The 25,680-nt window shown below is 36.2% G+C and overlaps 1 protein-coding gene across 4 annotated transcripts in view; it reads right to left on the reverse strand.

Moving 5' to 3' along the window:
- VPS13C (vacuolar protein sorting 13 homolog C) overlaps positions 1 to 25,680 on the reverse strand; it is a 97,058-nt gene that overhangs the window by 50,087 nt on the left and 21,291 nt on the right. For 3 of the 4 annotated variants that reach the window (XR_005828825.1, XM_040600342.1, XM_040600341.1), the window contains 28 exons: positions 25,314 to 25,420; positions 24,454 to 24,625; positions 23,933 to 23,995; positions 22,956 to 23,091; positions 22,315 to 22,409; positions 20,318 to 20,460; positions 18,726 to 18,918; positions 18,468 to 18,582; positions 18,002 to 18,138; positions 17,156 to 17,282; positions 16,560 to 16,677; positions 16,071 to 16,200; positions 15,610 to 15,688; positions 14,515 to 14,654; positions 13,770 to 13,923; positions 13,262 to 13,338; positions 13,043 to 13,102; positions 11,109 to 11,262; positions 9,677 to 9,793; positions 8,283 to 8,386; positions 7,810 to 7,977; positions 6,713 to 7,017; positions 6,261 to 6,408; positions 5,145 to 5,250; positions 3,981 to 4,114; positions 1,836 to 1,992; positions 1,067 to 1,146; positions 188 to 247 (listed from right to left, as the gene is read on the reverse strand). Coding sequence is in view for 3 of the 4 variants with exons in the window: in XM_040600342.1 (XP_040456276.1) it covers positions 188 to 247; positions 1,067 to 1,146; positions 1,836 to 1,992; positions 3,981 to 4,114; positions 5,145 to 5,250; positions 6,261 to 6,408; positions 6,713 to 7,017; positions 7,810 to 7,977; positions 8,283 to 8,386; positions 9,677 to 9,793; positions 11,109 to 11,262; positions 13,043 to 13,102; positions 13,262 to 13,338; positions 13,770 to 13,923; positions 14,515 to 14,654; positions 15,610 to 15,688; positions 16,071 to 16,200; positions 16,560 to 16,677; positions 17,156 to 17,282; positions 18,002 to 18,138; positions 18,468 to 18,582; positions 18,726 to 18,918; positions 20,318 to 20,460; positions 22,315 to 22,409; positions 22,956 to 23,091; positions 23,933 to 23,995; positions 24,454 to 24,625; positions 25,314 to 25,420 (3,579 nt within the window). In the remaining variant the exon portion in view is untranslated. Of the gene's footprint in view, positions 1 to 187; positions 248 to 1,066; positions 1,147 to 1,835; positions 1,993 to 3,980; positions 4,115 to 5,144; positions 5,251 to 6,260; positions 6,409 to 6,712; positions 7,018 to 7,809; positions 7,978 to 8,282; positions 8,387 to 9,676; positions 9,794 to 11,108; positions 11,263 to 13,042; positions 13,103 to 13,261; positions 13,339 to 13,769; positions 13,924 to 14,514; positions 14,655 to 15,609; positions 15,689 to 16,070; positions 16,201 to 16,559; positions 16,678 to 17,155; positions 17,283 to 18,001; positions 18,139 to 18,467; positions 18,583 to 18,725; positions 18,919 to 20,317; positions 20,461 to 22,314; positions 22,410 to 22,951; positions 23,092 to 23,932; positions 23,996 to 24,453; positions 24,626 to 25,313; positions 25,421 to 25,680 lie in introns of those variants that run through there. The other variant, XM_040600343.1, reaches the window with a different exon arrangement.

Genomic DNA, 25,680 nt, shown 5'->3' on the forward strand with positions numbered 1-25,680 from the left:
TTTTCTTTGAAGTAGTTAAAAATAAAGCATTAAGCTTTAATGATGAAAGAGTCAAGTTTTCGTGTTTTAGGTTGGTGGGGTTTTTTTCCCCTCTTTAATGAAAAGAGAAAAAGAGGGCAACTAACAAGTTTACACAGCTGTTACTTTGCAAGAAGCTTAAAAAAAATTAAATACATCCAATACTTACATTGATGTTTTGCTTGGTACTTCCATAAGTAGTAACAAAAGCTGGTCCATCAACATCAGCCTAAAGGAAATAAAATAAGCCCAATCACACACTCAGTCTCTACTGAATTAACCAAGTTCATTAACTGAATTAACTGAACAAATTGAATTTATCACACAAACACATAAGGATTATTCCCATTGCAAAGGAAAACAAAGGACAAGAAACAAGTTCTCTAAATAAGGCACACAAGTCAACAAGAAGGTGTACTCACAACACTCAGTGACATTTTACAGCACATATTTTGTGAAAGTTCAACTGGCCAGTTACAATTTTCTCTCTTACCTAGGATCTATTTAAACTGGATCAATTTACACTTAGTACTCTGTCACGTTTCTGTATATCTAATAAGAATCAGGTCATTATAGATAAGAATACAACTACAACCTACCAGATTCCCACGTATCCATGCGGTTTTTGAAAGGCACTTTTTTTAAAAAAAATCAACAAACTCAAGAACTCCAGCTTATACCACTCCTCAAATGCTAGTTTTACCACCTGTAGAGAGCCACCTATCACTTACATAGGTAAAGACTATCTCACCTATTAAGTTTCACCAAGATACTTATCTGTATCATTCACAAAGAAGAACGTATACAAACATTTGGCCTCACCAGTGATTTCAGTAATTGTGTTGACTTATGAAGCAAGCACTGTATGGAAGCAGTGGAGAGTGAAATTAAATGGTAAGCTGAAATATAGGTATTTGGGAGAAGACCTAGATAAGTTTTAGATACAAATCCTACAGGTTTTAAAAGAAGAAAAAAAATTTCTGATGCAGACTAAGTATGGAAGCCTTATTTTACTCCCCATATAACCTTAGTTAAAAGGTACTGAAACCTTAATGTATTCCATTTTCAGAAGATGTTCATCTGTCTCACTTGAAGAATTAATAATGCAAAGAGGATCTCCTTTTGTGTCTGCAAATAAAGAAATAAGACCGTAAAGTATTCCCACTCAGAAGCTTTACTCCACCTTTGGAATGCCTCCATGCTAATTCTCAATTATATATAATGATATACTTATTCTATAAACATCGCTTTTCACTGAGAAGCTGCAGATTAAGCATTACCTTGTGAAATAGTGTATTCACTTTTTTTTAATTAAGCTACTCAAAATTAACTTGATCCTGATATAAGATTCAAAATGGGAAACTTATTTTCCTATAATTAGTTTTGTATTCCTATCTTTAGGTTTTTATATTCAAAACCATACTTCTTCACTTTGAATACATGGCTATTGCAGCTATTACTTGAATATCACTTTGTTACCCGGCCAACCAAGGATGCTGATCACAAAGCGCAGATTCAGAAGCCCATCAAAACACTCTGAACAGATAGAATACTTCTCAGGAATGACCATTCATACTCAAAGTAGGCAACTAATTCAAATAAGTTAACTCAAACCAACTCCAGCAACAGGAGTATAATTTGGTATCAGGTAAAACAGATTAATATGTATCACACAGGACATCATTAAATGGATTTGGCATGTAACCTCCTGCCATTCCCCCCCCTTAATTTTTTCTTTTAACCATCCTATCCCTATTGCTACAGAAGCTGATTGCACACACTGTACTGACTGCATACCATTTTTGCAGAAGACTTACCACTTATTTCAATGCATCTCATAGTAATTTTTTTCAGATATGCTGCTGCACTCAATTCATGATTTTTAACTTTGGTTTCAGTTCCAAGCTGTAGCACAGTTAGAACATGTAATGGGTATCTCTCCTTCTGAACCTGCTTCATCAAGGTTATTACAACCTGGAATGGGGAAATGGAAATAAGTTCACTATTTCAGTGAAGCTGTCCAGATGATAGAGCATGCAGTTATAACTGGCCATTATCTCCTCAGCTAAGCTTCAAGAGTAGTATTAATCTAGACATTTTGCTTTTTAACAAAGAGAACCCACAACAGGAGTTTGTTAAAAGATTTTTTCCCCTCTCTCTCTGTTCCTCTTGGCTAAGCAACCAATCACTTATTAACTCCAACAACAAAACAAAAATCCCAGGTCTATTAATTTGGCTGTAATTTAATTTTGTTGGCCTAACAGTGTATCTTTACATTGTTAAGCTATGCTTTAATTTTGTAAACAGGCGCTACATACAGAGTCTGAATATGGAAAAAAACGTTACTACAAGTCATACTGGTCTGGAAAGAAGAGCAGTAGAGAACAGACAGCAATGTGAATCAATCTTTGAATATCCGATGCTGTGCAAATAATAATTAAGGACAAAAAAGTTTCAGCGTTACAATTCCTCATTTATAGAATATATTAAGCATTACACTGATTACAACATTGAGAATGAGAAAACTTGAGTTTCTAAATGTAGCTGAAAATTAAAGCAGAACTAGGTATAGCTATTAAAGAGCAATGCTAACTTTAATGCAATTGTTACATGAGGCAATTATCTTACATTCTTGGGAACTAAAACCAGTGCATCAATCTAACAATTTACCACACAAGAAATTTAAAGAATTCAAGTCTTGTCAAATCCTTTCTGCATCATTACGTGGCATACTCTTTGTACACTAACAAATCTGCATTTTGTCATTTATCAGCCAACATATACAGTCCACAGACAATGTGAACCCTACCTCAGTAAAAATTTCCATGTAAAACACGTGTATTAAACAAGACAGAATTGTTCATAAGATACATTAAATAAGAGAACATGGAACACTACAGCCTAGCCCGTAACATGCGTCAGTCCCACCACTAAAGAAGTTCTTCACAGCCAAGCCAGCAAATCTGTAAGTCAGAAGCGACCAGAGGGACTAGTGATGCACATTGAATAACTACATGCTGGTTTTGTTGACAGGTACCTCATCAGCCAGTTGCAATTGTAATTCTGAAAAAACTAAGAAAACCCAAAACCTGGGATGGTATCAACTTCCTACCTGTCTATACTTCAACTGTGAGACAAATATTTCTGATAACCTTAAAAAACCCCTGATTTTTCTTGTATGATTTCATATCACACACACAGAATATGTTTCCCTGGTGGCCAGGGATAGGAGGGTGTTCCTAGTCTTTGAATGCACTCTCACTCAGCAATGCAATAGTTTCTCAAGTTTGAAGATGATTTTTTTTTCCTGTCTAAAAAATAGGAACTCAGATTTTGTATTGGACAAGAACATCCACAGAGATTTAGCGAAAAAAAAATACACACAAAAAACCCTGAAAACCAAAAGCCAAACCCGCATACCTAAGCTGTTTGGTCTCACTCTTGAAAAAAAATGAAAAAGGCCATGCTGAGTTCTTCACATTTAGTATCTCAGACATCTTCAGAGAAACACCATGCTTGGACAATTTCTTATGCATAGCTATCTTTGTCAATTGATCACTCGTGCATTTTACCAGTACTCCATCTACATCAGACTTAGTATCTCTATGGGAAAAATACTAGTTCTAGCTTAAATATTTCACCTGGTTTGTTACTAAGAGAATCATATGCAGTGTTATGAAGGATTAAGGTTTGATGAGTACAGAACATGTAAAAAGTCTGGTTTTCCCTGTTAGATGTATTGTCTATGTTAAATATACTATAAATACAATCTCGCATAATATAGACAAAAGAAAACAGCTAAAGAAACTGCTTAAGGAACTAAGTTCTGGGGGTTTTTTGTTTTATTTTTGCTGGTATGTACCATCATCATCTTTAAACAGTTAAAATGGATTTTATAGCTCACTACTTCTAAAACTTTAGTATATATTCAGTAACAATAAATTTTACAGATGGATACATACCTCTTTGATTTCAAAATTAAGTAGCATATTGATTACATCTTCATTTAATGGAGTTTTTCTCTTTTCAGGCAGCATTCCTTCTGGAACACACTTATCCTGCGCCAAAACTGATTTCTCCATTTCTTTAGTTTTACCTGAAACATTCAATAAATTAGTTAGCTTTTGAAACTACCACCATTTGTTTAGCTCAAGAAACATATTGTCCTGGTTTCTGTTGGGATAGATTCATTTTTTTTCTTGCTGGCTGGTGCAGTGCTGTGTTTTGACTATGGTATGGGGGCAGAGTGGTTGGTCATGGACTTCATGGTTTCTCAGGCCTTGCTGGTAGGAGGGCTGCAGGGGTACAGGGAATTGGGAGGGGACACAGCCAGGGCAGCTGAGCTGAACTAATCAATGAGGTATTCCATACCATGGGACATCATGCCTGGTATATAAACTGGGGGTGGGAGGTTGGGGGGTGTCTGGGGCCAGTTGATTGTTGCTCAGGGACTGGCAGGGCATCAGTCAGCAGGTGAGGAGCAGTTGTATTGTGTGTCACTAGTTTTCTTTTCTCCCTTCCCTTTGGATTTCATTCCTCTCCCTTTCTCCCTCCTTTCATTATAACTGTTATTGTCATTATTACTACCGTTCTTTTGTTCTTATTTTATCTCAATTATTAAATCGTTCTTATCTCAACCCTTGAGTTTTATGTTCCATTCTGATTCTTCTCCCCACCCCTCTGGGTGAGAGGGGAGTGAACGAGCAGTTATGTGGTACTTAATTACTGGCTGAGGTTAAACCACCACACATACCCCATTCTTTCATTCATTTAGATGGCTTACATTCACCTAAAATAAGCTAGCAACACTTCCACAAGCAGGGCCTTTAGCTTCAGAGCAAGCAAAGGAAATACAAACATGTTGTGGCGGCAAGACAACTCTGATATCTCAATACCTTGCTAGTACTATAACAATTTAGCTAACACCATTACCAGATTTTGTCTTGTGATGTTTCCACTTCTTTGAAGTATTAAAAGTGTGAACACTGCCCTTGCAACATTAAAAAGTTTATCACTTATACACCACAGTTTCAGATCTAAGCTTACTTTCCAGATAGTAAGCGCTTTCCGTTATTCCTGAAAGCTAATACACTTAATATTCATGACAAACAACATCCGTCTCTGACCTTCCTTTTGCAGTACTGGTTTTGCATGAATTTGTTCTTCTGCTTCACCAAGGTTTTCTGTCAACACTTTGAGAAAGACATTCAAATCCTCTTGACTTAACACAACCTACAAAATTGCAGATGACAGTTCTCATGAAAAACATTGTTCTTTAAACTTATTGCTAGCTAACAAAGCAGAACAACATTTCCTGGCAAGAAGAATGTTTATTTAGGTATTTTGTTAGCAGCAGCTACCTTTAAATGACATGATGACTTATTGTTAAAGGATTATGACAGGGGTCCTCAAACTTTTTAAACAGGGGGCCGGCGCATGGATTAAGTGGCAGGAAGTCATCTGTGGCTGCTTGGTTCCCCCCGTTTCCCCCCAACCCCTGGCCGGGGAGCGGGGGGGTGGTTCTGTAAATACTGGGGGCTGGATTGAGGACCCTGGGGGGCTGTATCCGGCCTGCGGGCCATAGTTTGAGGACCCCTGGATTAAGAGATTAAAGAAAGTTGAGACTTCCAAAGCTGTATCAATTTATACTGCATCCTTCACTTAGTATATCTACACTTTTAACACTTTCCTGTAAATGACATGCTACTTAATATTTTGAGTTTCACCCAAGATATACCTGGTATTTTTCTTGCACAGCACATGCATTGCCACAGAAAACAACTATCTTGAGAGGTCATTCAAGGGAGATAGGAAGTTATGAAGCTAGAGTTACTAAGGCAAGTATTTGCCTAATTTAAAATTCTTCTCAAGAAGATATTTTTTAAAAAAAACAAGCACTGAAAGAAGACTTGCTCTGAGAACTGGTCACAAAACCATTTGATTTAAGTTGGTCCTGCCTTATGACAGGGAATAAACAAGACCGCTTGACATCCCTTTCAGTTATCTTATCTTTCTCTCAGTTTAATATATGTACACAGCAGTTTGGGTGCTTTACATGACACTTTCAAACCTCTACATTCAAATAGGTAGGCTAAACTCTGTTGACATCCCTGAAACGCACTCAACAAACTACATAAAAGTTTGCAGCTTGTTGCACCTTTGTGTCTAAAAGTAACATAAAGGTTAGTCTTATGTTTAGTACTGTCATGAGATTCTCACCATGTTCTTTTCACAAGACTTACATTCATTGTATCCAGACTCCCCGTGATCTCCAATACTGGCAATTTGTGAAACCAAGTTGCAGACAGATTTCGTTTCACAGACAGGCTTAAATTAATAGGACGAAGTATTTGAATGTCTGGATGTGACAAACCTGTCTCCATAGTGGTCCTTAGAACAAAAGGAAGAAAACAAAAACTCTCACACCACACATAGTAGGCAAGTTAGAAGTTAAGTACATTTGCAAAGGAACATCATAAAATCTCAAATCTCATCTCTCTTTAGGCTTAAATGGCTTCCCAAGCAGAACAGTGTATTATTTTACTACCAAATTTTTTTCCCTTAAGACCACATTATTTTAACACCACATATTTGACATTGTCACAGACCATGGTTTCCAAGTAAGTAGATTAATATCCTATAAGTATTAATATTACCAGTTAGCTAAGGCATTACTTAGTAAAGTGCACTTTACCTGGACAGTTTCAGCTTCGTCAGCTGCACATCCATTTTGTCAATGACTGGCGGGAGCGAACTGCCTTCTGGAGAGACCAAACTAAACTGGTTCTGAACCTTAATCAAGCCAAGATCTATTACTATAGCATTGGGGGAAACTGAGGACTGAGGAATGACAATAACTGGTGCTTTCAAGTTAATGTCCATCGAAAGTCGAAAACTCCTTTGAGCCAGGTCTTTTACACTGGTAGCAGCCTTTTCTGCAGCTTGGACTGTAGCAGCACTCAGTGCCTCCTTAGCTGTCTGAAAGTTGTTCAAGAAGGTCTAGAACAAGCAGTTGAACAAAAAGTAGAAATGCTTGTAAACAGTTGTTTAATCTAAATTACTTTCATTTTACATCATCAACCACAAGCAACATCAACCACCAATTATGCTTCCTACTGTGTTGAATTTTCCCTGGGGAAAGACAAATATGTACCTTCTGTCATGACCTCTTATAGAGGGTCAAAAATGTATTAACCAGTACAATCCACTCATTTTAAACCCGTTTCTACCTTTTCTTACTTATTAGCTACAAATTCCTTCACCTCATTAGCTTCTGGAGACATGTTTTTAGAGCCCCTCTTTGCCCCCACTGAATACTAATTCTTATTAAAGCCAGTACTAAATGACAGAAAGCCCACTAGCGCTTTATTGAAAAAGACAACATGAGAATATCTGATGAAGGTATAAATATTTACAGTGATTAATTTGCAGCTGTCATAGCATCTAACCTTGCAGAAAGTTTTGCCTCTAACATTAGCTCAGATATGTTTGCAATGAACTCAGGTTTTTGCCAGGGTGGAGAAAGCAGTGAACACAAACACCCCAAAACACCTTAATAGCATCAAGCTTTTCCCTATTTTGAAAGCAGAGGGTGGGAAGTGACCCACCTACATTATCTTAGTTTTTTGAAACTCAAACTAGTTCAAGCTTACTGAAAGTCTTTTTTAATAGTACACACAAATAAGCTTATCATTTCTCTTTCAGAAGCTTAAGTTACCACTTGTACTGAGGACACAAAGAAGGCTAATTTGAGAATACAGCAGAAACATAAAAAGGGAAAAAAAGACTCACCAGAAGAGACATGAGAAATTTGTGAAGGTATACTATCTGAATGCAGCCTACTTTCAAAGATACGGTACCATCCACTTTTGACATGTCAGCGTAGGCTTCTCCCTCAGTAGCATATGGATCTAATGCCAGATTGAAACTGAAAACTTCGTCTCCAACTATAGACACAGCCTAGAAAGAAAGAAACAGTACCTACCAGCCATCAGCAGCTTCTAAAAAGGTGCTTAATACAAAGAAGGACTAAACATATCATCAGCCTATCAGATGTACAAGTTAGACTATTATTTTTTAAAAAAATTTCAGACATCTATTCTTCTAATATGAAAACTATGCTTTACCATGTATCTTGTTAGAAAAGGAGGTATACATGACAAATCAAATATTTTAAAACAAGTGAAATAGCATGTATTACATTTCACTTCTACACACAAAAAAAACCAAGAATCAATTAAAACTTAAAATCTTTAGTTTAGTACTTTTTTATGAAGGGTCCTTGAATCAACGTCGGTGACAACTATGTCTTTAAGTCGGGCAAAGAATACAGTGTGACTCGGCTGAAGGAGAAGAGATGAGTCAAGACCTGTAAAGCATAAAGAGAGAAACAGTAGTATTGTGTAATGGAGGTAAAACTCATTTTCAGGGTAGGGCCACACAGCACCGTTAGGGGAGATGAGATCAGTTACAGAAATTATACATTGCAACAATTATTTTATTAGTAGCTTGCTAAATTCAACAAAGATTTTAGAAAAACCACCAAAAAAATAAACAAACACACTTGGTTTTCTCCTCTGTTTCGAAACGAAGTCAGTTACCATTTCCCTTGCTAAAAGGACTGTACGTAGAGCTCTATTCAATCCAAGGCATTTTTGTCTCCCTGTATCCAAACGAGAATAATCAGAAGTAGTTCCCCAACTACCATAACCTCTCCAAAATAAGAAAGTACTGTAAGTTCTGGAAATAGATACTTCTTGTATCTTACCAGACACAGAAGGCAAGTATATTGTCTAGAGTTCAAATCCAAGTCTGTACACTGTGCCGTCTGTTATTAAGCTTTGAGAATGTGACCATACTACTGCTTCGAACAAAATGAAATATAAAAATTTCTAATCCAGACACTGTCTCAATATCAATCATCTCTAGAAAGAAGTGAGCTAGTATTCACAGAAAAATATTCTAACATTAATCCATCTCCTAATAACCAAGCTGAGTTAGTTTATTGAGATTTTCTGTCACAGAAGATGTTACCATACTATATTTGAATACAACACTTTGTGTGAATACATCGTATGATTTAGAGATGGGCACAAGTGAAAGACTTTTTATGAACTGTAATACATGTTCTGGTATATCACACATTCTTCAATATTCACACCAAGAGGGAGTTTTGGCAGCTATAGCCAAACTTGGAAGTGAAAATTCCTCCCCTGCCTCTCTCTCACACAGAATTATTGATAGCCCCTCTGGGGGTTAAAAAAAGAATCAAGAAAATGAAACCAAAACAAGAAACGCAAACAAACCCTAAAACTTCAAAAGCAAAGAAAATATTTTTAAGGGATTTTTTATTCCTAAATAATTCATGTATAGCAGAAAAACAGCGTAACATGAAAACCCACCCATAAACAAGCTCCTTCAAAACATCAGCCTAATTACCTGAAGAATAATGTATCATGCTTTTCTAGCGGGAGGCCAAAACATTATGACAGACTAGAAGACTGACTTTGAAAACAATACCACAAGCCACATTTACACAGATAATTTTTTTTAAAAAGTCAGATACTGAAAATATATACCTTACATCTCTTTTAGTCCAATTATTAGCAGTTGCTTTAAAACTAAGCTACTAGATCAGTTGCTACTAACAATTTGATACCTTGTATCTTGATCTCTGCAATATTCTTCTTTTCATCACAAATATTTAAACAGAAGGCATCCAGTTTGGCAAAAAACTTGAAGTCAAAGACATCCTTATCCTTGGAAGGTCTAGCCACTAGAAATGAGAGAGGGAGTGATTTACAAGGTACTTTCACTTAAACTCCTGAGAGTATTTGCGCGTTGTTTTGGTCTAGGCTTTGGGGGTTTTTTTGGCATTCAGATGACTTAGTTCTGTTCCCTATAGTTTCTTTCATCACCAAGTCTGTAACATCCCATCTTAGAGCAACAAGCCTTCCTCTGAAGGCAACTCTACTGACAAAACATGTCAGCATCTGTTTGTAATACTATGTCTGATATTATTCCCATTTAGCAATGATTCTCTATTGGAACAACTTTACTTTTTTTAAATGAAGGGTAATTGTGGGGTTCAAAGGAAGTAAAATGCAGAGTCTACTTATTTGTAACATCAAATCAGTAACTCAAATAGGTTCACAGTAGTGGCTTTTTCAGGTTATCCAATATTTCCTATTCCAAGATCCTAAGATAAGAATTTTTCTCTTAAAGCTTATAAGAAATGGCAAACCTTGGAAGCCTGTTTCAGGCAGCCAACATCCAGGTTTTATGAAACCAAGTGTTAAGACTGGGAAAAATAAGGGAAAGTCATGCACAAGTGTCAAAAATTATCTCTGGGGGAAGACCAGAAGCCATCAGACCTCACTGATGGTGTGCACCTTCACTAAGAAAGAGCAGCAAAGTATTAATCCAAGAGCTTAAACATTTACGGTCTTTGTTACACCACATACACCAGCACCTTCTTTTTCAGCCTGCAGATTCAAACCCAGGACAATTGAAATTGTATGTGGTTCTGAACATTCTTCACCAGGCACCTCATTTCCAGCATACCTGATGCTTGAGTTTTGCACTTTGTATTAAGGACACTGCAGTTGCTCCCCTCTGAGTATATTTTGATATAAATTCAGATTTTGTTTCAGTGCTATACAAACAGCAAGATTTTAATTAGGCTAGCAAACAACTCTACTACTTCTTTGAAAGTATATTTAGATCGCCTCAGTCAGTAACATCACATAATCCAAATAACACATCTCCTTTATTTTACTATTCACCATAAGATCATGCTGCTGTTTGAGTCCTCTAAGCTCACAGAAATCTCATTTACTCAAATTCAAGTGTATTTGTGAAATGGCAATGAAACAAGAATAGAAATATCACCTGAAGACACTATTTATGACCAGAACCAGTTTCATTTACTGTTTTTTTGAAATGAGTCCTCCAGCCTGGTAAGCCACAGTCACATGACTTTTGATCTTCACCCCACACTACAAAGCTTATCCTGTTTCTCTGGATTTGATCATTTTGTCAGCATGTAACACTTCCTTTCAGAACCACCATTTTGTCAAATACAACTGTACCTTTCTTCAGTCTAGTTTCATCTTCTTGCTTTTCATCTTTATTTGGTGTGTCTCCACTACTTCCATTGCCTGATGGACTAACAGCTGTCAAAAAACTGACAGTAGACATAAGGGCCTCTGTATGCAGTAGAAGGTTCAATGACGAAAACACTACCTGTTGAGAACATAAGACTCCATATGACAAAAAAAGTAACATGTACAAGTACAAGAGCTGGGCTGAGATGCAAAAGCATCCAATGGAATATAATAACTAGATTATTATTCTTAGATTATTTTTTAGATTTATTACGTTATTTTCCTTAGAACAGAAAAGCCGCATGTGTTACCAACAACAGATCATAAAGTAAAAAAGCTTTCTGTAAAGCAGAAAAGTGGTAAGCTTAAAAATAAGAAAACCTAACAACAACCCAACAGTGCAGCTGTTAACTACAACCTCCTCAGTACAAAAGCGAATGATACAAAATTAATTTAGAAGTATTAAATGAGTAAAACACTTATTGTGGAAAACTGCAGTAAGTAAGTGGAGAACTTCATTAGATGACTGAGATACACACCTGGAGTAACATAGTCCAACCTAAACCTGGATTCAGTCTTCTCAAGCTGTATGGTCTGTCAAACAGACTCATCTTGAATTCTCTTGCAGTAACACAGCACTACATGAACAGATAGGTGGCAGGTGTCTGCCACGTAGATACAGAGTACAAAGGTGTTTCCCAAGATAGCCACTAAGGGAGTCCAAAAGGTGAGTAAATGCCTGACATCCAGTTTAGTAAAAAAGTTACCCACTTGAATGGGCTTGGAATTGGAAAAAGAGCCCAAATGCAATACTTGCAGACACAGAAGTCCCACTGAGAGTTGCAAGGCAACACCTCACGATGTACGGGAAGTTGAGTTCTCTTAACATCTGTGCGATACCATTGCATGAAGGCAGTCAACTCACTGTATAGCAACCTCACTAGCATCGGAGTAGCAGAACTGTGATCCACCCTGCTGTGGCTTCAGGAACTTTTTCTTGGCAAAAAGATTCCAGTATTAACTAGACTTCCCAGATGAAAACTACAGATACTCTAAAACTATTAGATGACAAGTGTAGTATTTCAGTTTTCACACCAAAAAAACAGCAGGCAAAATAATGCCATAAAATTATAAAGGCGGGAAAGTACCTATCAAAGAAAACTGACTCTGTAGTTTCTTCCAGAATTCCTCAAGACACTGTTGTTCCCTAGATTGAAATCTGACTCAAAAATTCACCATTAATACAGCAGTCAGAACTTAAGAAGTTAGGTACTTGCTGCCTGAAAATGTTTCCCTATATTGTAATAATTTTTAAGAGATTAAATTGTCATTCTAGACTTGACAACAGAAGTGATGGAGAGGAAAATGCAGTATTGCAGGAAGTTCCTGACTCATATTTTGGAGTGAAGAATAAGACCGTGCTCCCCACTGCCCATCCGTGAAACAAAAAAACAAAAAACAAACCAACCCACACCAAAAAACCCCAAGCAAACCAACACTCAAAAATGGATTTAGACTTCTTATTAAATTTAGCCAGAGTGCTGATTATGTGGTGCTCATTATTTGACAGGAAAAGGAAAGAATTCTAGACCCTGCTACATTTTCCCATACTGGGCATTGGAACTTCATGATTTCATATGCATGAGATGTATTCTTACATTAGTGTGCATTTTATCCACGTGAGCTACCCTAAACAGTTTTTCATCATAGTCAAGAAACAGACTAACATATTGCTTTTACATTAAATCATATAAAAACTTTGAAATACATTTTAACTCTTTAATTTTCCTTACTGCAAGGCTGCGGGGGGGGGGGGGGGAGGGGGGCCACACAACAGGAAAGCTGAAAACCCCTTATTGATTCTTCTCTTCTAATCAAGCAAACAAACAAAAAAAGCAATAAAATCTGCAAGCACTCACTTGAATCATCTGTTCAGTGTTGTCAAATGTTGTCTGGAAGTGTGGCCCATATCTGTCAGCCTGAAAATAATGATTCACATGAAGGTTAATACTAAATTCCAAACAGTCACTGTGCTCTTCAGAAGATACAAAACAATCCACTAGCTCTGAATAGTAGGTTTAAGCCTTTATAATATATAAAAGAGCTTTAACAATACATTTTAAAAGCTTTATGTATACCTTGATATATTCCACCTTCAGAAGGTCTAATCCAGGTTTATCTGAAGAACTAATTAGATGAATGGGTGCTTTTTTACCTGTAACATACCACAGGAAATACACAAGAATTAGAGTAATTTCTGTCCTTTCAAAAGGACCAAAGAATTTGTGCCTTGAAGATAGGGATTAACTTTCAATACCATTTGTTAAAATACATTGCACCACCAAATATGAATCACTGTTTTCTCTCCACTAAGTCCAAAATGGCGAGTCTGCACCTCTTCTCCATGCAAAGGTGGAGTACTAAGCTATTTATTTATCTAATAAGCATTACGGTGGGCGTCCAGACCTCATCAACTGTGCTAATGGAACAAGCACAGCCAATGAACATTTGCATACCAAGTATTGTAACTGGAAAACTAGAGCAACATCTGGATTTCAGTGAGCACAAGAGACAGGACAGCCAGTTTCAGGCTAACTGATATACACAAACACCACCCCCCCATACTTCTCTTCCACTGCTTATTACCTCCAATTTCATAGTAATCCAAGTTTATTTTCTTTAAATAAGATACAGCTGCTAAATGATAGGTTTTGACAGTAGCTTCTGTCCCAAGATGCATTACATCAAATACAAGTACCACTTCCTCAGTTTTCTTTTGCCTGGTGAGTTCTACTAAAACCTGCATGAGCAAGAAATACACAGTTATACCATCTTTTCACATGTAGCATCCTCACCATTCAAAACACCAATGAAAAAAGCACAAAATTAATGCCTTGCCTGCTTTACTGGAAGTATTATTTTTATTACTGTGTTAAAGTGTAAAAACAGAAAAAAAAGATTGTTTGATGATGAGATATAAATATCATGGAAATGTTTCAGGATTTACTCTCTGAAGTGACATGCCCGGGTATTTACTTTGTTCTTCCAGTGCAAATTTCCCATCCCCTACCCCCATATTATGACTTAGTACTATTAATTTCGAGCAAAAATACTCAAGTAAAGGGCTTTTTCACTGACTTTTTTTTTTATACATACACACAGATAAAGTACGTGTATGTGGTTTTTATATACATACCATGTCTAAAAGAACCTTCATATACATATCATACACGACTCATACACAGAAATATGTATGTACATACATGTGTATTTTCTCGTTTGGTGGCTATGTTTTTGCATCCAGTAAATCTGGTTAACAGTAGTAATACAATATTGGAAATTTTCTTGAATAGTCTTTATGTATAAAATAAAAATAGAATTAGAGACATACCTCTTTAATTTCAAACTTCAACTGAAGATCTGTCAGTTCCTCTTTAGCAGGCTCCTTATTTCTTATTTCTCCTCCTTTAATTAGAGACCTGTCAGTTGGTTCAGAACTTTCCTCAAAATCAAAATATTCTTCTTCAGAGTCTACGGAACAGAAGTGACTTCCTCCTTAGTACACTTCTTCCAGAAACAGGAGTAAATATCCTACCCTCTCTTTCCCATTCCAATGGGATTTTAAACTGTATGAGCAGTTTAAACCTTATCTAACAGAAGTATACTTCTTAGATCTATACTTTCTCACCCATTGGACCCAAAGCAAAGAAAAACAAAACTCTACCAAGGTAAGCACTGGAGTTTGGCTGTATCATTAGATATTCAAGAACATATATAAGGAAAATCAGTTATAAAGTAAGCCCCAGGAAACGTTACCAGGTTACACTAGAGGAAAGCTCTTCTCTCGAAGAAACACGGACATAAATGCCCAAATCCACAGTGTCAATACAGTAATGCACCATTTGTTATTCTAGTTCTGCACTTTCAGTAAAAGAAGAGTTTTGCTAATGCAAAACACTCAGGACAGTACACGTGATGTTTGTAACAGTCTATTTTCACCACACATCGGCTGCCTAATGCAAGTATATACCTCCTCCAGACACGTCACTCACCTTTCTTATATGCCCACCCCAAATTATGGGTTCTGAAGTGGCAGCAGCAGCAAATCAGTACTTAGCTATAACTGTTTTTTGATTTAAGTTAATACTGAAATAACAAGTTCCTCAATACTCCCTCCTAAAAAGATGTCTCATGGCATCTGAATAATTAAATTGGTTTGCTAATGACATCCTAATACAGTTATTAAGAGCTCATTTACATTTTAAGAGTTTACTTATGCAAAATATTAATTAACAAAAAAAACTGGTTTTGCTTTTTTGAAAAAGCAAGTTCATTATTCTGAAGTAACATCAGCAGCTTCATCAAATCTTCTTATGTGCTTCTATTGTCCTGATAACATGTTTTAAGATCAATAGCAGCCTGAATGTTAGCTATTCTGTAAGTTATGCCCTTCAACTTTTACTAATGCATATCTGTAGCTTCTTACCTGAAATTATTTCTGCTAACAACTGGGGTGTATCAAGTAATCCTTTACTAACAACAGGAATTGTGGGAATAGCCAGTACCTAGAGGGAGGGGGAAAAAGAAAAAAATGCAAAAAAACCCAACACTATTTTAAAGTTTGTATAACTTGGTATGTTCAGTCATACTTTCCACTGATGAATGCACATTTTACCTCGCCTCTCCCATATGACTTACAAAATTCGGTTTTGGCAATACTTACATTGAAACCAGCAGGATAATGACACAGGCTAAGCTAGACACATTTGAGTAAGGTCAGCATGTTCTGATGATAAGCCATAATGAAGACACTTTGCCTAACTCAGCTGACAACAGATCACTTATTTCAAGTGAAAAAGACCACAGACATTAGCAGAATTCACATGTACAATGACTGCTTCAGTGGTGTCATTGTTTTTTATTTCAGTTTTCTTATAATCAGCTTACCTTTGTGCTTGGAATTGACACAGACGACTTCTGAGGCAATGGAATGCTATCAATCAGATCAAAAATTGCCTTGATTTTCTGGTCAGAGAGTCTGACATGCACCAAAGGAAGTCCTCCTGACACTTTAAACCTTTTAAAAAAAATAAAATTAAAAAAAGGAGGAATAAACTCCAAGACAAAAGAGTACATAACAATTTGTGATTTAAATCTTACTAATATCTACACTCATATGTAAAGATCACATCACAGTAAAGCTAGTGATTCTGCATTAAAAACAGGTCTTGGATTCAGTTTAAGCAGTATAGTTGGTAACCAGTGGAGGTACCCAGGGAACTCCTGGCCAAAACAAGTTTCATGAAAAGTAGTAAGCTACTTTATTTCTTATGTTAATACCTTCAAATTACAAAGTGTAACAATCTGTGGGGAAAATACGGTTTTCTGTAAGTACACAGTAATGAAAAAGAAGTCCTTTCAACATTAACATATTACTTTGGCATCCTGGTATCTCTTTCCACCATCGACTTTGCCAACTGTACATGAATATCCATAGGCTGTAATATGTGCAAAGTTGATGGATGTTGAAAACGAGCCTTCTTCCAGTCTTCACCTGCAAATGTTCAGCAAATAATAGATAAAAGCATCACCAGTTAGTTGCTCTAATTAAGCTATCATTAAAGTAATCAAATGGCATGACTAGGAGAACAAAAAGAACCCCCTCACAAACTAGAGAAACCTAGAACAATTTGGACAAATTATTTTAAAAGCTTACTTAAGCCCAAATGAAGTATTAAGGCCAATTTTAGCTGTGTTTTCCTGCATATGATGGAAAACGTAATAGCTCTATGCATTTATGTTGCTTGCTAGCATCAAAGTAAAGAAGCAATATATAAGTCCAAACAAAAAGCAAGCAGCTGTTTAAAAAGAAACTATTTTTTTCCACAGTTTAATAACAGATGTGTGTTATACTCTATCTTTTACTTAACTATTGGCTTTGGTTTGCCTTTTTTCTTTAAAGAACATATTTCTTACAGGTATGTAACCATCACCAATTTTTTGAATAAACAGCAACTATGTTGTTTTGTTACCTTTTCTTCCAAAAAGAAGTTGCACATTTTTTATTTCCACATCAAACTTGTCATAAGCTTTGTCCATAATTTCTTCTAAAGATGAAAAGCTAGAAGCTTGGCTACTGACTTGATTTATGCTGTTCAGCTGAACATGTAAAGGACAAGATAAAGTTAAGTCTAAAACTTACATACACATGCTATTAATTCTAGTGACGATAAAGAAGATTATTCATAGGAGTTTATGATGGACATTTGAACTCTTAGAGATAAGAAATAATTCATTTCACATTTCAGTTACCAAGAGTTAGTAGGCATTATTTGTTACTTCTATCAAACCATTTAATTCAAGTCATGCAAAAAAACTTTATATTAGTTTACAAGTTCACTGCTGGAGTAAAAACTAAATCTTAATTAGTAAAACTAAATACTTAGTCAGGTAAAACCAAATTAAATTATAGTAATATTTCAATTTTATAGGAACAAGTGAATCAACTCTCAAATTCCAAGAGAAAAATTACATTCTTTTATTATTAATAAAATATTATCAATTTACAAAAGGAGAAACAAAAGTTCATGTGCTTTGCTGAAGAAATGAAAGACATTAAATAAGCTACTACAATCATGATTACAAAATGAAAATGTTTCCTAGGGAGATTTACTAGTAAAGTATGTCACAGACAACAGCTCTGAACAGTGATCAAAACTGACCCATATTTGTTTGGTAAGAAATACAGTACATTAAAAACACATTCACACAGATGATCCATCTTTGCCTTCTGAAAACAAGATAGGTTTAAATGACAGCTATGTTAAGAGAAAAGAATATTTTTTCCTCTGAGCTTATAAGAGAGGTCATGTATATACCTGAAATGTACCGAAGTCCAAAATTAGCAAATCTGATTTTTCATGGTAGAAACCCGTCTGTGGAACCACAAGGTAGGAAGGTTTCAGATAAATCTTCAAGTCAAGGACTTTCCTCATTTCAATAATATGAGCTAATCCTTAAAATAAAAAGGGACATTAAAAGCGAAATGCTATTCAGAAGTGTAACATTTGTGCCAGTCAACATACAGAGGGATGCTATTTACCTGAAAGGTAACACAACTTGAGCAAAGACTTACTTTTCTAATATTCTACTGATTTCTTACTGAACCCAACGCTCCTTCCCACAAAACACCCACTAAAGCTCCAAGTCAAAAACTCAAGGAAAAAAAGCCAATCGTACAAGCTGGCCAGTAATCAAAACATACAAAATGTGTTTAGAAAATAATATGGAAACATTTCAAGACATTCAAGGGTTCACCTCAGGTGAGATCTGCTATTACCTTACCTGTAGCAGTTCTTTCCTTGATTTCTTCCAGCTTCATTAATGTGGCTGATGTTAATCTTTCAAGATCCATGCCCTTACTTGTCTGAAAGAATTCTACCATTGCATTTATTGTTCTCTTTTCAAAAAAAAGAGAAGACAAGAATTACCAATACACAAGTCACTCGGTAAAGACTCAAAAATAGATCTGGACAGAGCAAACAGAATAGGGCAGAGAAAAGCGAATCAGAAGAATGGTTAAGAGTTCTGATTACTACTCACTGCATCATATTTTATTTCCACAGGCTGTGATTCAATAGTGAGGCTCTGGTCAGCAGTACTATCCTCTGGGTTAATATTAAACTCTATCTGAAGTAGAGAAGACTTGCTATCTCCTATGGAAGCCACAAGAGATGGTACTGTGTTTTCTTGTCTCAGGCCTGTAACGTACCAGTTTTCGAGCTTTGCTTCAACTCTAAAGATGATGAATAGTTAAATATACTTAATTAGAACACAGAACACAGTTCCATCTAGGAAAGACAAGCAAGATGAGAAAGACTTTGATAAAGCCAAACCTGACTAGCTTCACAGAACTAACATATCACATGGTTAAGAAATTATTATATTAAGAAGTCGGAAAAATAAATAAGAGGCAAATTGTTCAAATCAATCTGAGAGTGATATTTTCTTTTTACCTTCCATTATCTGCACAGCAGACTGAATATAACTTTCAGCTCATGTTTATTAAGAGAATCAGTTGCAAGAGAAAAGAAAGGCAGAATAGTTATGCTACAGGTGAAAGAGTAGGAATGTTAACTATGACATACTGATTTCAAAAACAGTTATGGACTTGTTTTGGTTCAAATGGGTACTCCTTACTGACAGTCTCTGACAACACTGTTAAGTGGATTCAGTAGAAAAATGCCTCTAAAAGAAAGCCATGTGAACACAACCAAACTACACAAACTTCCTTTGTCCTTGTAAGTACCTAATAGATACAAAACTGATTTTTGGGTCCTTGGTCTCCACCATTGGAATTTCTGACTTAGGGAGGCAATGTGGCTTGGGCATAATCAGCATCACAAGCCTAACTCCACCAAGAAAACTTAATTGTGTTTTTCCAGAAACTTAAAATCAACAGAAGTATCTGTTCTACTGTTTCTGTCTTGCTAACTAAATTACATGGCATGCATTTATGTAAAATATCCTTAAAGCTCTTTTTAGTTTTGTGCAGCATTCAGGCTGCACCTTTAATATTCCCAAAAATGTTTTTTAGCAAAAGTATTTCTAGAGTCAGCAACTGAGCTGGTGCTCTTGTGCATAAAGTCAGAAAATGAAGGAGCTGCAAATGAAAGCATGAAAAGTGCAGACTCATTTACCAGACACTGAAATTCTTATTCATGGACTATATAATCCAGTAACTTGCGTTCAGTATTTCTGGTGTGCCCTCTCAAAATACTGTAAGGACTCCACTTCCTAACATGCTGGTTAATCTCCTACCCACAGACTCAGTTTTTCATTTCTGTAGGAAGCAAGCAACACAGTAGCTTGGCTGGATTGTGTGAGCCTGACCATTTCACACTGCTTAGGTATCACTTCCCAAAAGTAACATTCAGCACTCCAACATTTAGATTCAAGAAAGAGCTTATTGTTTATGAAGACTAACAACAGTATTCCTTTCTTCATTCTATTCTATGTTACTGACCAAATCACATGACTAACTTTTCAGAGTGCTAAACTGCAGAATGCCCATAAATTTAAGAGTCAATATACAATATCATGCACTATCCAAAAGAAGATTTAAAATGGGGGGGGGGCAGGGAACATGTGTTGAACAAGATGTTTTTACAGAAAGAAAATACCAATCTGATTACTTAATGCCTTGTGCTCCTGGGCGCTGTGATATTTTGGTACTCAGATCAATTATCTGTACTTTAAGAGTTTCTGCTGCATTCTTGTCTTCTTTAATTGTAAGAGAAGTGCTTAACAGCTTCAGTGTCACAATGTGGGCAATGTACTAGTAAAAAGGACAGAGAAAATTTAAGTTAGTCATCTTGATGTGAATAATTTTTCAGAACTCCTAATTTCAACACACCTAACAACGTACTTAAAGCTACTCCAGTAGACTAAGGTAAGAACCATATCCCTATACAATAAATGAAGCATAGTGTCTTTACTTGCTTTCAACCCTTCTCAGTCACTACTTTTAAATAAAATAGTGTACTTCAACAAATGCAGAGCAGATAGAGTCTGCATCTATTCACAGGCTTCAAGGAAGGTGGTGGTTGTTTTTTTTAAAACCATGAAGGCAAATGCAGCTAAACTACACTCACTAGACAGCTAGCAAGATCAATTAAAAAAAAGTAATCATAACCCCATCAAATAACTGTATTTTGTAAGACACTGCATATATGCCTTTCTTGTTCTTGCTGCTGAATGTCATGTCTAAACCTTGCCAAGAAATGGGTTTGGCTTCCTGACACATGTGCCATTTTATGACTGTGTCAATCAGCAACTTCAGAATCAAATAATATTTCTTATCTGAATTTGAAGCCCACACCTTTCTTCAGGGTACTGAGAGAGATGAAAGCAGCTTTACACTTCATTTGTCCAAATTATAAATTGAACTTTTTCTACACAGGTAAGCAAGGAAAGCATGAAACAAAGTGAAGAAAAAAAGCACCAGTACTGGGCACTGTTTGGGCTGTGTGTCCTCTTTGTTGGCAAAAGATGCTTGCTGCTGCTCTGCTCCTTTCAACTTGACAGGAACACAAGTTCATACAATAGTGTACAGGCCTCCATGCTGCTACTCAAAGAATTCTCAGCTTCCTTCTGTGAGGCCATGTAAGCTTATAATAATCAAATTTAACAAAAATATACAAGGTTGGAAAGGTGGTTTTGGGTTGGGAGTAAGGAAGCCTGATGGGAGAAGAGACAACATCCTCCTTGAAGGAAATAGTCTCCATGTAAAAATGCTTCTATCACTGATGAGCAACTTAAAGCAGAACCACCAGTCACGTTAAAGATTTAAAACAACAATGTAACAGCACTCTCAGAAAGAATACTGAAAGAAACCTTACCATTACACATTTTCTTGTCTACTTTCTAGCTTTCTTCCTATAAGTATGCTTCCTTTCTTTCTTCCTATAAGAATGCTACACCTGTAAAGTGTTATCCTTTATTTCTTTGCTTAACAAGCCAAAAAATGTCTGTCATAAATGTTTAATTTTATGCCTTCCTTTTTGTAGCAGACAAGTACTACAACTAAGATCTTCTAATATTAATCATTAGGATAAGCATTTTAATAGAAACATAACATGATCCTTCCAAACAAAGCACCCCTGAAAGTTATAAACGTTGGGTGAAACAGAAAATAATCACATACTAATGCTCACCTTTTATATAAACAACAACCATTCATTTATCAGAATCAAACTGACTCTGGATTTTAAAAAACAAAACCAATAAAAAACCAACACCCAAAAAAAAAAAAAGATTACTATAGACTAATTTAGGTTTCACCACAACAGGTAGCAAGAAATAGATGCACTTAAAAAGCTAACATGGAATCTTTTTTCACGTACAGTTAAGCTTTTTTTATTCTTTTCCAAGTTGCAAATCTACTGTTCAGATTAGGGTTGTGCACAAGGCAGAACACTGGCAAAGAAAACACCAGCCACTTCTTGTGTTCTCTGAATATTTCCTTACTATCAATATTCTTTGTACATTCAACATATTTGACTTGCACTGACACACATTCGACTGCTTATCTTAAGGCTAGCATGCATCAGAAAGGTTTTTTTTTTGTGTGGTTGGTTTTCTGCTTGGTTTTTTGTTGTTTTTTAAACCATACTCATAAGAAGTTGCTTACCTGCTTTGGTAATGAAAGGTGATGGGAGCTGTCACTGTATCCAATGGCAGTAAAAAGCTTAGCTTTCTCTTCTGGTGTCATTAGCTCATCAATAGCTAAAAATCAAAAACCCATAAAAACTTGCACCTTAATTAGTAATAATAAGCATTTTTTCCTCCCATTTGTTTTCTACTATACTTAGTTCTGCTGACACATTTCTTTAATTCTTCATCTTACACTAAATTCCATATTGTAAAATAATGTATGCAGAAGCAGCCTTCGTATCTGGCACTACCTATGCAGCACAGGAATCAATGTAACTTACATTACAATAGTACCCACATTTCCCAGTGACGGAAATAGCTTTGAGGAGTTCTACTTAAACAAATCTCTGGTCCAGACAGCAAATCACCAGAGTACAGTGTTCCAGACACTGCAGCTGTAAGTTCTATACTCTTCTTCTTACTAAGGTTCTGAAACGCTTAAGGCCATTTCAGAAGTAAACCTTATTTGCCAGCTAAACATTCATTAAGCAGTACCATGAAATGAATCAATACTACATTGCACTGTTGATGCCATACTCCCTTCTGCACAGCAGGAAGCAAAACATACTAAACTTTCTTCATGTGTATAGAAGTTAGTGCATAAAAATCTATACCTACTTTCAGGAACAGGTGATTCTTCATCTTCCTTTTTCCGAGATTCTCTTCTACCCCAGAAACCACCAAACCATCCTCCACCTTTTTTTTCTACTTCAGTGGTTTTCTTCTTCAATAGTTTTTGTCCTGATCTTATTGTCTACAAACCAGACATTAAAATACATAATTAATAGAATTACTGTATCTTTTGCTTTCTGTAAATAATGCATACTGAACAGACATTTAACTATGGACAGCAACATCACCCCGCAAAGGATTAAGAGCACCTTGACTTACCAGACAGAAGCAAAAAGATTGGGGGGAGGGGGGGAGGGATGTGCATGGAAAAAGCATGTGTTAATTCTAGTTCGGACAGCTGCCTTCTACACATTTTACTAGCATTTAGACTACAAAAAGGCAGGAACCACATGAAAAGACACTATTTAGGAGGATACAAGAAGCAATTACATTTCTTAAGTCTAACAGTAACATACCCAGTTCTCCCAGATAACAAGTGACAGGACAAGAGGAAAAAGCCTCAAGCTACACCAGGGGACGTTCAGATTGGATATTAAGAAAAATTTCTTCACTGAGAGGGCGGTCAAGCACTGGCACAGGCTGCCCTGGGAGGTGGGTGAGTCACCGTCCCTGGAGATGTTTTAAAAATGCACAGATGTGGTGCTTAGGGGCATGGTTTAGTGGTGGACTTGGCAGTCATGGGTTAACCATTGGACCGGACGATCAAAGGTCTTTTTCAACCTAAATGATTCTATGGTACCAAGAGGATAGCAGTAACACTGCGTGCGCACACACTCATAGCTTTTTGGAACTGGCTTCCAGTTTGGAAATTGATTTACTCTTGTCCTAGAAGAATAGAAAACTTACTTTCCCACCTCTCTTTCCTATCATAGTCATCAGCACAAGTTTTTTCAAGATACTATCATGACACAACCATCTTATTTGAAGTCTTACAGTTTTATTAAACAAAAATTATTTCTTACCTCAACTTGTGCTTGTTGTCTTGCTAAGATTATATTGAAGACATCAAGCTTTCTTTCTAGGTCCTGTAAAAAGTGAATCATGAAATCACTTGCCTCAAACACATTTCAGAAAAGGCTCACCACTACAAATTCTCTACTAGCTCCTTTGTATTTACACAGTTTCTTTCTAGACTTGCTCCTTTCTTTCAAGGATATACCCCACCCACCCCCAAAGTTCACTAGAAGATGAAACCTGATGTTAGGCAGCCTAATTATTTTTTTTAAATAGATTAATCTTGCACTTCATTAAATGCATCTGAGTTCATTAATGCACAACCAAAAAGGGTTTATTTAAATGGCATTTAACTAGTATTTTCTGTCTTTCCACAACAGGTTACGCTGAACTTCAGATTAAAAGGCTATTTCCACAGAACTCTTGTGCTCTTGTAAAACCACGAACCTTGACTATGGCCATGTACATTAAAGAATTTTTTAGAGGGACCGAAACATACTTTCTCCAAAGAGAAAAAAAACCCACATACCTGAATCTGCCTCTGTGTTTCTTCTGACAGTTTACTCTGTGTCAGCTTGTTCTTGTACATATTTTTGTAACTCTTCAGAAGCTGCCTATGCTGTTTTATGTTATTCCATGACCACATTCGAGTATGTCTTTTGATGTGAACTTCAAGAACACTGCTACCTGCATATTTCCACCTATAATAATGCCACACTTTTGAGCAACTTCCCATTTCATTTGCACATTACAACTTAAAAGTTGCAGAGGTAGTTTATTAATATGCAAACACTTCATTTACCACTTGTCATTTGAATAACTTTGTTTATAAAGATTTTAATGGTTTCAACATCACTTTTGAAAAACAGACTGAGGACTTACATGAAATGCCTGAAGAACTATAAACCTACATTCTCTATTGACTTCTGCGTGTTCGCAAATTTGGTCTGTAAAAGCATTAAGTACACTTAAGCACTTGACAATCAGCATCAGTTAGTACTTAGAAAAAAATGCACAAAAATGTGTATCAACTCAAAACTTTCAAAATTACAGTTGACATACATGTCTCCCTTGTAATAGATTTGCTCATTTTTTTCTTTAGTTTTTCTAAAACTATATTCTAACCTCTAGGGAGCATGTTGTTCATCAGCATTTTGTTCAGAGATTTGGGGACCAGCGTTAGCTTTGCAAGTCAGATTTTCATCATTTAGTTCTATCACGTGTTCTCTTCTGCAAACCTTTTCTACTGGGCTAAGCAAAACTCTGTGACGAAGTTAATAATGATACATGTGATCTAGTTTTAAAACTATGTTTAACCACAAAGGAGAATGAAGAGACTGGAGAGGAATCCAGCATCTTCCAGAGAAGGCATGAACATACACAGCTTACCATTGTCTGGCATTTTTATGGAGACACACATTCGGCCTAAATCTTCTGTATGGTGCATTGCGAACCATGTAATCTATGGACTCCAGAAGGTCTATCATACTGAGGTACTGAACACAGAAAAACAAGTTTCTTAGCAGAGGTTTAAATTTTGTGCTTAAAGTGCTTAAAGTACATGTATACCATGATCTTCAGTATTCCCCAAACTTTATAGAAATTTAAGCCTATGCTTAAATTTTCATTAGTATGTAAAAGTGGGCCAGCTACACCATTGCTCTGAAAGGACACCACTGTATGAACTTCCAGTTTCCTTGAAGGTCAAAACCAATTTTTATTTCTGCTGCTAGTCTGCTCAGCACAAAGTCTCAGG

This window comes from Falco naumanni, chromosome 7 (assembly GCF_017639655.2).
Source record: "Falco naumanni isolate bFalNau1 chromosome 7, bFalNau1.pat, whole genome shotgun sequence".
NCBI classification, from domain to species: Eukaryota; Metazoa; Chordata; class Aves; order Falconiformes; family Falconidae; genus Falco; species Falco naumanni.